At 26.9% G+C, this 12,796-nt stretch overlaps 1 protein-coding gene across 3 annotated transcripts; it reads right to left on the minus strand.

Moving 5' to 3' along the window:
* Nucleotides 1-709: 709 nt before the first annotated feature.
* On the minus strand, nt 710-12,525 carry RhoGAPp190 (Rho GTPase-activating protein 190). 3 transcript variants are annotated; one of them, XM_031918951.2, is made up of 23 exons: nt 12,255-12,525; nt 10,659-11,360; nt 9,654-10,564; nt 9,368-9,577; nt 8,608-8,794; nt 8,396-8,511; nt 8,172-8,324; nt 7,865-8,103; nt 7,591-7,792; nt 7,333-7,503; nt 7,001-7,252; nt 6,749-6,927; nt 6,487-6,670; nt 6,184-6,374; nt 5,694-6,101; nt 5,372-5,608; nt 5,112-5,309; nt 4,669-4,721; nt 4,214-4,577; nt 4,013-4,144; nt 3,890-3,940; nt 3,692-3,788; nt 710-3,616 (listed from the first exon to the last, which is right to left on the minus strand). In XM_031918951.2, the coding sequence occupies exons 2-23, from the start codon at nt 10,827-10,829 to the stop codon at nt 3,418-3,420; spliced, it is 4,905 nt and encodes a 1,634-aa protein (XP_031774811.1). In that variant the 5' UTR covers nt 10,830-11,360; nt 12,255-12,525; the 3' UTR covers nt 710-3,417. The 3 variants fall into 3 exon arrangements, with proteins under 3 accessions (XP_031774811.1, XP_031774808.1, XP_086767661.1); XM_031918948.2 differs by having other exon boundaries at nt 6,184-6,392; XM_086911535.1 differs by having other exon boundaries at nt 6,184-6,395.
* Nucleotides 12,526-12,796: the final 271 nt, after the last annotated feature.

A 12,796-nucleotide genomic window follows, 5' to 3' on the forward strand; every position in this document is an offset into this window, starting at 1 on the left:
ACGGAGGATGTCATTTAAAACAAGAAAGATAGATAAGGAAAGAAAGATAGAAGAAAATAATCAATACAACTTGTGGCAATATAAGATTGAAAATTGACAATGAAATAAACTTGGAAGTTTCTTTCTCAAAAAAAAAAAAAAATTCGTACAAGATTCAAAAGAAAGTAAAAAAGAACGTAATAAATGCTAAAAAATATCGAAACATGATTCTTTTTAATCAACAAGTCTAAGACTTAAATGATTAAAAAGTTTTAATCGATTAAGATGCAAACATTACATCAATTTTATGTGCATAAAATATCTTTTTAACGGTGAAGATTGACAAATAAATCGATAGTAAATGCATAGGAGAAATATGAATTTTTTTAAAATTCATGATACACGACGATCGATGAATACGTGTTGTTAACTAGTAGTTTTTTCATACATTTGAGAAATATGTATATTGTAAACATTTATTATCTTTCTCTATAATTATTTGAGGATAACTTCTTAGAATTAATAATGAAAGATAAAAGCCGAGCTTCAAATTTTAATTAAAAATCGATGAAAATTCAACAAACGAAATTATAGTTGTAATACAAATATAAAAAGACATGCTTAAAGAAATAAGACTAAAACTAAGAAAATAATAAGCAATGATAAGAAAAAAAGAAGAGAATGTCAAAAATGTGATAAACAGGTGTTCGAAAAATTTGACCAGTTTGAATTCAGCGACGATGACAGAAATCATGTCATTATTATTTCAGACAGCATTTGATCCATATCCCAGATCTTACACGTAACATCGACGTCTCTGTGTGTGTTCCTATTAATAACATTATACAATTATGTACGTACGAATGTATAAAATTCTTTTGTTTGTTCATTTTATGACTAATACGGGAATGTACGATCCGTTCTTTGTTGCAGCGTCTTCGGAACGCTAAATAGATCATTGAAATATCGTTACGACGATTTTCTTATAAATATGACAGTGCAAAATCTATCGAGAACGAACTCGTCGAGATCGAACAATCTAACCTAAATGATCTGTTTCTTTCTTCCTGTCTTCTTTTCAATTTCTTTATATGCAATGTATCAATTGCCGAAGGAACATGAACTCGTCGAATTCGCACTCGACCATAAGTAATTTCAATCATTACTTATGGGAATGTTCCTCGTTATATTTCCGATTAACGAATAAAATAAAATAAACAAACAAATTTATTCATATAGTGGATCGCATTGTCGATCGGTTGTCCGTTAATTTTTTCAATCTTTTCTTTTTTTTTTTTTTTTTTTTGTCTGACGATCCTTACAAACAATCGCCGAAAGATGTATAGTTACATTAGATCGTGAGATAATTACACACAGTATGGCACACCTACACCTGTGTGAATTTGTCGCTATTCGAATGGATTTCGAATCGGACTACATTCGCACTAATAGACGAAGAAGGTTTTGCACGCTGGAAAATCAATTAATGCTAACATGCTAATCATGAAACAATATTCTTCATTTCAACAAAGATCGCATTTGTTACGTTAAGCGTCATGGAACAATTCTTTTACCTTTCGATAGTTACTATTATACATTATTAAAAACAAGTAACTACATCACAGTTCTAATGGCTCAGTCATTTGATGTGTTGATGCGTCATATTATCGAATTTCATTTCATTTCAAAACAGTAACAACGATCGTCAGAACTCTTTATCCATGCAGATACATCATAAAAATCATTATGTATATAATAATTTAAAATGATGATTTTTATTTAAAAAAGGAAAGAAAAAGATTGTAGTTCGGAGTAACGCAGCAGGTACAAGAGCAAAATGGTTGAATAGTTTGACGATCGGTTACACGCCCAATGAGTATTCTAATATTCTAAAATTGAGAAATAAAATAAAATGTTTATAAATACCTTTTATAAATACAGACGAAAGCTGATACACAAAATACAAACGCGATTAAAAACACGGACCTTCGTCTATTATTCAATTATTTTTCAAATACATTATGCATCGCGTAAAAAAAGATAAAAGCGATTTGTGTAAACTCACGGTCATGGCGACCACTGGATAATCTCGAAAGTATCGATAATCGATTTTCGCGATTCTCATTATAAACTTTTCATAGCTTACAATCTTATAATCTTATGTACACGTTCGCTTTATGAAACTTGGAAAAATGTCTGTGAGAATCTAAGTATTATTCTTAGCATTTAGTATTCCCATGATCTGTTATAATCCGGAAATCTTCAAGATTTATCTTAATAATTAGAACCATATCAATATCCTTACAATCTTCTTGACATAAACGCTTATTCACTGCACATCTTGAAAAAATTGCAAATACATGTAACGCTTTTCAATTTCTTCATTTTTTTTTTTTTCTTTTTTGCTCGTTTTTCTTTTTCATTCAGACGGAATGGATATATTATGCATTGTATCACCAACGAGCTTAAATAGCTCTATTAAATCAAATTAAAAATGGATATATTGTGCACTGTATCACCAATAAGTTTAATTAGATCTATTAAATCAAATTAAGTATTATGAAATATTGATTTGAAAAAAAATTCATCAATATATAGAAATATATTAATATATTAGATGCAAATTAAAGATATTTTCTGACAGATTAAAAACAAATTTTTAATCAAGAAAAAATTAGTTATAGAGATATTTCAAATTTTTTGATATCGTTGCTATATAAAAATCACATGAATTAGAGAAATTTTATACTTCATACATTTTATGATACTATCTTTAACACGCTTTAGAATACGAATATTCTTTTTAAGAGATTGCGCCATTTTTTTCTCGCTTTTTATCCTTTCTTCTTACTTTTTTTCTCTCTTTTTCTCTCTCTCACACATTCATTCTCAAACATACATTACATACAATAAAAAAATGTAAGAACAAAAAGAAAAATAAAAAAAAATTAGATCAGAAAAAAAGCAACATCGAGCTCACTACTATATTCACTATTATCAAATATTAAGATTATCTCTCCTCTACCTTACCTCTAATTTCATGTTAATAAATACATCGCTCTGAATACATCCAACATGATACATGCATACTGTTATGACACATGGATTGACTTTTTATTATTCGCATTATTATCGGGCCTGCAAATAGCCATCATTAGGACCATCAATCTATCACTCCATCAGTCATACTTCGCAATGGAACGAGTATGTAAACTTAAATTAATTTGTTCGTCTTTTTCAAGTCATGAAAATTATCCTAATCATAGTTCAAATGCACTATGATGAAGTCATGGTATACAAACATAGTAAGACAAATCATTATTCATGATCGTAAGGACTAAACTATTATAGAAATAATCCGTATCGTATTAATACAAAATTATTTCTTATTATTCGTACAAGCTCTAATTGTACGATTCGAAATAATGTAATCTTTCACTACACCATTACGATAGCTTCTTCACCACAAAATAAGAAAGGATATTGATCTATCATTGTTTGAACAACATCTTCCAAATATGGTCTCATTGCTTCGAATCTGCCAAGATCATTAAATTCTATTGGTAATAAAGTAGGCCACCAACAGATTGCCAAATTTTTACTATCCATACTGTTCAGCTTACAATTTTCAGCCACTCTAAAAATATATAAATATTTCATGATTTCTAATAATTAATAATTATACAACTATTTAAGCTATAGACAGACTTACTTTACAAAATGATGGAAAATAAATTTAAGTACATCAAAATTAACTGGCTTCAATTTGTTGAGCATCAAACGTAATGCTAATAATCTGCAGCTTCGATCTATAATAAATCCATAAATATTTATCTTAAATTTATCTTAAATATATAAATTCATAAATCTTTTATCATTTATTTATTAAAATTTATATAATGATATTTACCTTCCATATTCATACATGTTGCAGACATTGGTTTGCTAATACCACGAGCACCTAAGGAAAAACACTTCTGTTAAAGGCACAAACAGTTAAGAATTAACGTTTTTTAAAATCATTATAATTTACCTGAGATATCCTCGAGTTCGCTCATTCGCTCTTTGTCAATTAATGGTGGTAGTCTTTTTGAAAAGAAATCTTTCAAAGCAGTTGCAACAGCATTTACTGGTATATCCAACGAATGTATGTCCACATTTCCGTCTGCAATAATAAAATATGAAATAATGAAAAAAATTAATATTTAAATCTAAAATCTCAAATATCATTTACCTTCTTCAAACTTTTGAAAAAGAAGTTCAACGTGTGCTCTATTTCCAGGAACTCTATATATACCTTCAGAATCTAATCCTTCATCTTCAATAAATTGCACACATTTTTCAAGAAATAGAGGTATTCGATTTGTTTCACTCTGTGCAAAATCTTCAATTAATGGTTGTTGCACTTGACTCAGACTTAATGTTGAACTAGGACCTTTAGTTTGTTTTGTTTTTTCTTGCTTTTTCTTCTCTCTTTCTTTTTCCTTTTCCGCATGTTTTTTTAGCTTTTCTTCTTTTTGACGACGTTTTTCTAACTTCTCATCTTCTTTCGCTTTTTGTTTATCCTTTTTTCTATTTAACTTATCGCCATCTTTGACCTTATTTAAAATATTAAATCGAAACAGAATATCTTTAAAAAAATTTATACAAAAATTTATCTTTACTTTTTCGTACATCCTTTTTACTTACACTGGGAGAATTAATTTCTCGTGGAGATGAAACATCTAAACTGGATTCATCATCTGGAATATTGCCAAAAATAAAATTACAGCTTTGCTTGATTAAAATAATAATAATTTTATTTAATATCAAATACATAAAAAGAATTCTAAGCAAATCTTTTTTTATATCCTGTCTGAAGCATTTTAAAAAATAATTAAAGAAAATTCTATAACTATTATATTAAAATATAATATTAGCAATTGATTTAAGTTTTAGTAATTTTTATATTTTGGCTATTTTTGATTTAAAAATTACTAAACTAATAAACTAGAAAATCAAAAATAATAATAAATCTTTTTTAAGATAAGAAATGACAAAATATACACATAAATTAATTTCTTATTTTTTTTTTAAAACATTTTTAGCATGCAAAAAAAAATAGCCATTTTAAGTAATATAATGTTACTTACAGGAAGCACTAAACATCTCTTGAGTCATATGTTTTACATTGTAAGGATGTTGTAATGATGCAGGCAGATGTTGTTGTGGTAATGAATTTCCAAATCTCCTTCGTAGGATAGCAGCAGCATGCTTATATTGTTTGGCTCTTAATCTTGAAGTATGTTCTGGATCACTTGACTCAGAAGAATCTGGTGTTTCACTAGATACTACATTAAAAAAGAATTGTAATATATTTTTATAATAAAATATAACCATAATAAACATATACCTCTTTCTGTAGGATTTACTCGCCAAGTTTTATCTTCTTTAACATTATAATTCAAACCAACAATGCCATCTCCACTTCCCATGCTAGCTAAAGATGGTACTTTAGGTGCGGCAACAGGTATAGCTGTACGTTTTTTTCGTATCCTTTTATGCGATGGTGGTTTTTTGTTTGCTTTACCTAAAACATCAGCTCTTTGTCTTTCCAAAGAACTCCATTCAGAATCAGAATCACTGTATGCTACAAAATGAAAATATAATTAGTATTCATGTATATATTAATAAATTATAATCAAAATGCATTATTCTTTTATTTAGGTTCTTACAAGGTTGTCCTTTTTCACGTCTATGACGTAACTTGGGTTTATTATTTCCGATAGAATCTTGTACTGAGGCATACATATAATCACCATCATAAGAAGGATATGAAGTTGGTACAACATCTTTAACTTGCGCATATTCGGAGAAATCTAATTCAGGAGTAGCAAGTGGAGCATGACCCATACTTATTTTAGGACCGTGTTCATCTTTTTCTCCTACTGTCATTCTAGCTATAGCATCCGTGACATTTGAAAAATCTTTCAAATTTATTTTACCAGGTTGTTTTAAAGTTTGACTGTTTCCTTTTGGACGCGGCTTTGCTTGAGAAATATGTCTTCTACCTGTTGTAAAAGCTCTATGAGAGTAACTATTAGTTACTCCATCTTGATGCATAAATGTATCTTTCACCCATCCTATAAAATTAAAAAATAGATAAAAAAAAATGAATTTATATGTAATTCTATATATATAAAATTTTGTTATTATAAAACTAACCAGATAATTTGTTTGTAATATCTCCTGGTTTTAACAAATCTCTTTCTCTTTCTTCTCTATAAAAATCTACTTGGCTATAAATATCACTATCATCACTAGGTGTAGCTCTATTGTCTGCAAACTGTTCATTTAATCCTGTATCTCCAAGATCACCATCGGGAGTTAATTGTTCATAAGATTCAGAACCACTTCTGAAAGTTACGGACATACTGCTTCACATTAGATATTTGAATTGTCAGAAAATTTTTAAGATAATTGTTATCAATTAGATGACATTATTAGAGATTATTTCAGATTACTTACCCATCATCTGGTGTTTGAAGATGATAACTTTCGTGACGTGGTGGTGGCATAGGATGCAATGCAGAATATTCCAAAGTTCCTTCACCGCTATCATTTAAATTACCTGGTTCTTCCATATTAAATGCCTGTTCGATTTCGGGTTTTTTTTCCCACACCTCTTTGAAGAATGGTGTATAGAATGCCGCTGCAATAAAAATAATATAAGAATAAAAATTACTCTAATAGATATTTCTAACGAGAATATTTAAATAAGTATAAATACTTTTTTGTTGGCAACTAGATGCTGAAGTCATAAAATGTGCTTGCAATTTATCCGCAATTGCGTTTCCCTCTGTGATAAGTAAATGACTTAAATCATTACTGAAGAAAGCATTAGCACCTCCAGTATCAGTCACAGCCATTATTTGTATTGGTAAGTTTGGTATATTCATAGAAAATGCACTACGAAAAAGTTTCAAATTAATAATAAAATAGTATTAAAATAGTATTTTGAAATATGTATATTATATTATACTTAAGAGTCGCGAGTGATGCTTTTCTTTTTGTAGAATAAACGAGTATAAAACCATGTACTAATTCATCTCTAAATGCATTTGCTCCATGAAAACTTGAAATAATAACTTCAACTCTTCGTTTCGATTCTCCTAGAAATGTTTCTAAAACAATCGATCGATCGCCACTAAGAAAACAACATTGATGATTGAGTAAGGGACCAAGTACGTTTTCTACGGAATATGGATCTCCGCAGAACATACACATTATTATTCTAAAATAAAAAAATTATTAATAGTATAATGATCAAAAAATATATAACTTATTTAAAAATTATTATATATTATATATTACCTAATATCTGGTTCTAAACATTCAATAACACTTTGGTAAATATTTAAAAAACCAGCTCTGTGATTTATAGATTGTATAAGTTGCTGTAATGCATCTTTCACAAGTAAAGTAGGAAATCTTTTATCTTGCTCCAAATCCTCTATGCAAACATCAATAAATGGACACTGCAAACTATAAAGATTGATCATTAATTTTTTTTTAAATATAAAATAGAATTCATAAATAAAATGAAATAATAGAGAATTCATAAATTTTTACCTATCAGCAAGATTCTGACCCTCTTTCCTAAGTCGTATTGCTTCCATTTCGTCTATAGTTGATTCTGGTACAAACATAATAACAATAGGCAATCCTTGAAATGGTAATCTATCTTCTTGTTCTAAATTCGATAATAAAGTTTTTTCTAAAGAAGAACGGATATATTCAAACGAATCCTCATTTGCATAAATACAAAATGAACCTATAAATTTAAAATATTTTCAAAATTTTGTTTCTATAAAATTTATTATATAATAATATTATAATAATATACCATGAGGCATGAAGTCTGAAGTAGTAAATGAATTGTGTGGTAATCCAACATCACCATCGATTATTCGATATCCGAGCGTATACAATTGACAATCAATTTCTACTTCATCATCTTCTGTTTGTGCTCTTATTTCACGAGCAAATTCCTCACCAAGTCCATTGCTTCCAAGTATAACTAAATTTAATTGATTATTATCAGATGTTAATTGCCACTGACTACTGTGATTCCATGAAGAAGGTCTATAAAATTATTATTTTGATCATTATTTTTTATTAAAAATTTATTATTTGTTAATTTTAAATTTTACCTGTGAGCTTTTGTTCCAAGTATTCGTTCTATAAGTGCATCCATGCAATTTGGATAAGCTGGACAATGTTCTCTTATAGGACAATGTACAAAACCCAAATGTTGAAATAGCATTAATTTTCTATCTTGATCTAATCTATCTAAAGCTTTATATCTGTACATCATAAAAGATTACTCAAAAATATTTATACATATAATTTAAATAAAAAAAATTAAATTAATTACCTAAAATCATCCACTAATGCATCTGTAATTTCTTTAATATCATCTTGTGTTATAGTACCAGATGGTGCTATACTCTTAAAATGATAGAATAAATCAGCATGTTCTAGCAATAGTTCCTGAAATATAAAAGATTAAAAAATATAATAGAATAAAAAATATTTATTATGTTTATGTTTATGTTATTATTATTATTATATTAAATATATTTATACCTGGAAATTATGTTTTGCTTTTTCAATAATTTCTTTTTGATGTTGATCATATATTTCTTGACAATCATGATGAGAAAGAGCTTCAAAACATTCTCTACCCATAAAGAGAACTCTAACTTCAGATAAATGTTTTCCAGGTGTAACATAACCAGTTTCTTCCAATAACTGTTTAAACTGTTTTTTCCATCTAAGAAATGATAGATTTTTTATATAAATATAAAATTTCTTTTTATTTCTATAAATAAAATATTTCTTTATTACAATATAATTATTTTCAATATTTAATATATTATAATAATTATATTATAATAATTATATTATAATAATTATATATTATAATTATTTTCAATATTTAAAAGATATTTATAAAGTTTTAGATAGTTAAAGCATATATATGTAATACTATATGTGTGTAATAATAAATACAAAATGTTAGTATAAATAATTATATATTTTTATGAAAAAATAATATTCGAGAATATAAAGCAATAAAAAGCACAATTTACCTTTTAGGGAGTCTGCACAAAAGAAACGCCACCCAGAATAAAGCAAAGCATTAGTATATTGCACATAAATATCTAAAATGCTGAATGACTATATAATTTTAATAATTATGTTAGCAAAAAACTACTAATTTCTTTTCTATTTATAAATAGCAAAAATTTAATAAATTATAATGATTATAAAGTATATTAAGTATACTAAGAAATATTTGCATATATATTTAATAATTAATTTTAAAAAATATGATAATACTAACTCTAATCGCCGTTGTTCCTGTTGCAATACATTTATATGATTTTTGAAAACTGTTTCAGCTTCTGGTGTTTCTAAGACATCATAAGGAATTTTTGTTCCATTATTTTCACCGAAATCACAATCAATCCATGGGATATCTTCAGGACATTCATAGAAATATTGATGAAAATCAGGATGTTCTTTTATATATTGTTGTACTGCAGACCACTCTCTACATAAATAAAATAAATAGAATAAGCAAAAAAATTTTTTCAATTAAAATTAAACAAATATAATTGGAAACATACTCATTGATCAAATTTGTTATATCAGGACATATTTCATGAAGAATATCAGGTAACATATCCAGATATCCCTGGATTTTTTTTGCCACTTGTTCATCTTTCAATTTTTTAATATGTCTCCTAAATAATCTTTGAGTTGCATCAATACCAAATAATTCAACAAATGTTGAAAATTCTTTGTGTTGAGCTAATTTTTTAGATGCTTGAGACCATAATGCTCTATAATCAGTAACATGTATTCGAATCAATCTTTGTAAAGATTCTGTTGATGCATCTAATAGTTCCTTTCTAGCTCTGGCTGCTTCCGCAAATGGAATAACTTTACTTCGCATTTTGGTTTTATCAATCAGTTGAGCCAAAATCATAAATGCCAAATCAATATTTATATTTTCATGTGCAGATGTTTCAATTATTAATATGGAACCTTTGTATTCTTTACGCATCACTAATTTTTCAGCTTCTTTTACATATTGTTCATTAGCATCATCATTTTTGGTTGTTACCAAAACTATTGGTTTTTTAGTTTTCATTAAATTATTCAATATATTTGCTACTATTTCAACCTGTTTTTCTATAGATCTATTTGGTACAACACTTACATCAAATACACACAAAAAGCCATCAATGTTTAATTTACCATCTGGTAAAACTTTTTGTTCATATTCTTTTTCTATACCTAATTGATTTTTGCAAATATACATAAGCTTTTCTGCACTAGTAATTTTTGTGGCTGCACATCTTTTTGCATAAGGTTCCATTTTACCACCTTTAAAAGGCTGAAAAGATGCATCATCTATAAATTCTGTATGTTCTATCACTTGAAATTGATATTCTGTTCCATCCTCTGCTGTTTTTGTAACTTCACCCCAATATAGGAAATGATCATTATTTACCACCCGACCACTAAAATCTGACTGTAAAAAATAATAATCAATTAATAAGAGGAAATATTGCAAAGCAAATAAACTATATTTAACCAAACTAATCACGTGTATATTTAACAATTACCTGTGATAACACTGATATATGGTCCACATTATAATCATCGTTCAAAGAACGCATAAAACGATTACACAGACATGATTTTCCCACACCAACTTGCCCCTTATCTTTCTCTGTACCAGAAAGACCAACAATAGCAACATTGATGGTTTTGATATTATCACTTTTTCTTGCCATTTTTAAAGCTTAATTTGATTATATCATTTATATAATTAAGTGTGAAAATAAAAATCTTTTCTTCATCAAACTTTACTCAGGACATTTTTAAGTACCATTATTAATAGTTTCCTCTATTCGTTTATTTTGTAGTTATTAAAAACCAATATTTTTCCCTTTGGTCATTATATATCAAGTCTAGAAATTTATATGAAAATTAGCATTACCTTCCTTTGGTAACATTTTTAACAATATATTTTTTATTTTATGTTTCTCCTTGCTTCACAACATTTGAATATCATGCTTCAAATTTTTGTATGGCATGCAAATTTATATGTAAATAATCATAAAGAAATGTCATTTGCCAAAATTTCATTTGCGTTTTGTTGATATAATTATTATCATAACTTTATAAATGACAAAATTACATCATTAAAGAAATTAATAATATAGATTTCAAGAAATTTTTACACTTTATTTCTTTATATAAAGCACAACATTTATAATTTAGCACAAATGTGAGCAATAATTCTTTGGAATGGCACTGTATATCTGAAAAAAAATAATATTCACAAATGAATAAAATGATAAACAGCATCATTACATATTATTAAATTTTATTATACATTATACATTATTAGTTGCACTCATGTTGCATATATATCTTTATTATGAAAATTAGATTAAATATTCATGATAATATTCACTATCTAAAATTCACATTAATAAAATATATATTTAAAATCACACAAAATTATATTCATCACATGTATATGTACTATAAATTATATTGAAAAATACACTTCATAGTAATATTAAAATAAGAGATGAATCAAATAATAATCAGTCACTATATATAAAATTAATTTTTATACCAATTTATAGTCTCTTAGAAACAGAAATAAATTATTTCCTACATTATACAGGTTATGAATTCAATGAAACGGAACGTCAAAAATCTCTTTATAAAGTTTTTTTTACATTAACCTTTATATATATGATACAAAACTTGGATTTTTTTTAATAATAAAAAGATCAATATAATAATTTTTCATGAACACTAATGTTAAAAGTAACATTACGATTATATTATTTTTTAATAAAATTACGAAAATATATATTTTGTAATAATGACAGAATATTTCTATCATAAATAAATGGTTTTGTTTTACGAAAGAAACAAATTAAAGTTATAGACTTCATATAAAATTTATGAGACATGATTCATGCAGCAGAAACAAATTATTCGATATACAAATGACAGCTACGAATAGATCAATATGCATTGTACACAACCGCGGTCAATTTTAACACCGATGATAATTTTGGGGTTCAACAAATTTTAATAAGATATATAACTAATATGTATAATATGCTAGAGCTTATCTAAACAAAGTTAGAAAACTATTCAAAATATCTTACTCGATGTAGTAAAGGCTATGTTACCTGTACAGATTTTTGTTCAGCAAGCGAACTATTACACCAACCGGCCGTCCTGTATAATTTTTTCTTCAGGAACTCGATCGATTCTTCACTGCTATAGAACACGCACTCTTTCTTGATTTGTTTCACGCACACGGTGCACAGAAAGACATCTACAACTTGTCTCAATGAAGGCTTAATTCCAGGTGTGTAAATAACTTCACGTCAAACACCTAGAATTGCCCCATAAAGGAGCCATTTTGGTGGGTGGGCACAAGGATTAATGTTTTCAGAATAGATAGTATATGTCGAACAAGAACAAGGCCGTATCTAGCATATTTTCTATGATTCATTTATTTTTTAAATAAATTCTCTTTTTCTTATAAATAAATTATTAAATTATATTTATTATTTATACCCATTTAATTAAATACAATATTTATTATTAATAATTTTTTAAATTTTTATATAATAAGAAAAATAAATAGATTAAAAATATTTTTAATATATTTTAAAACAAATAAGAATATCATATCTTTAAGAACTACAAGTATTTTAATAAAATA

This window comes from Apis florea, unplaced genomic scaffold (genome assembly GCF_048593485.1).
Source record: "Apis florea isolate Af1SG1 unplaced genomic scaffold, ASM4859348v1 contig_3325_pilon, whole genome shotgun sequence".
Taxonomy (NCBI): domain Eukaryota; kingdom Metazoa; phylum Arthropoda; class Insecta; order Hymenoptera; family Apidae; genus Apis; species Apis florea.

Coding starts and splice junctions, on each gene's coding strand:
- RhoGAPp190 (XM_086911535.1), bottom strand. CDS start 10,829: ATGGCAAGAAAAAGTGATAATATCAAAACCATCAATGTTGCTATTGTT. Junction 7,504..7,590: donor GGTCAGAATCTTGCTGATAG/GTAAAAATTTAT, acceptor CAATCTTTATAG/TTTGCAGTGTCCATTTATTG. Junction 3,789..3,889: donor AACATGTATGAATATGGAAG/GTAAATATCATT, acceptor GATTTATTATAG/ATCGAAGCTGCAGATTATTA.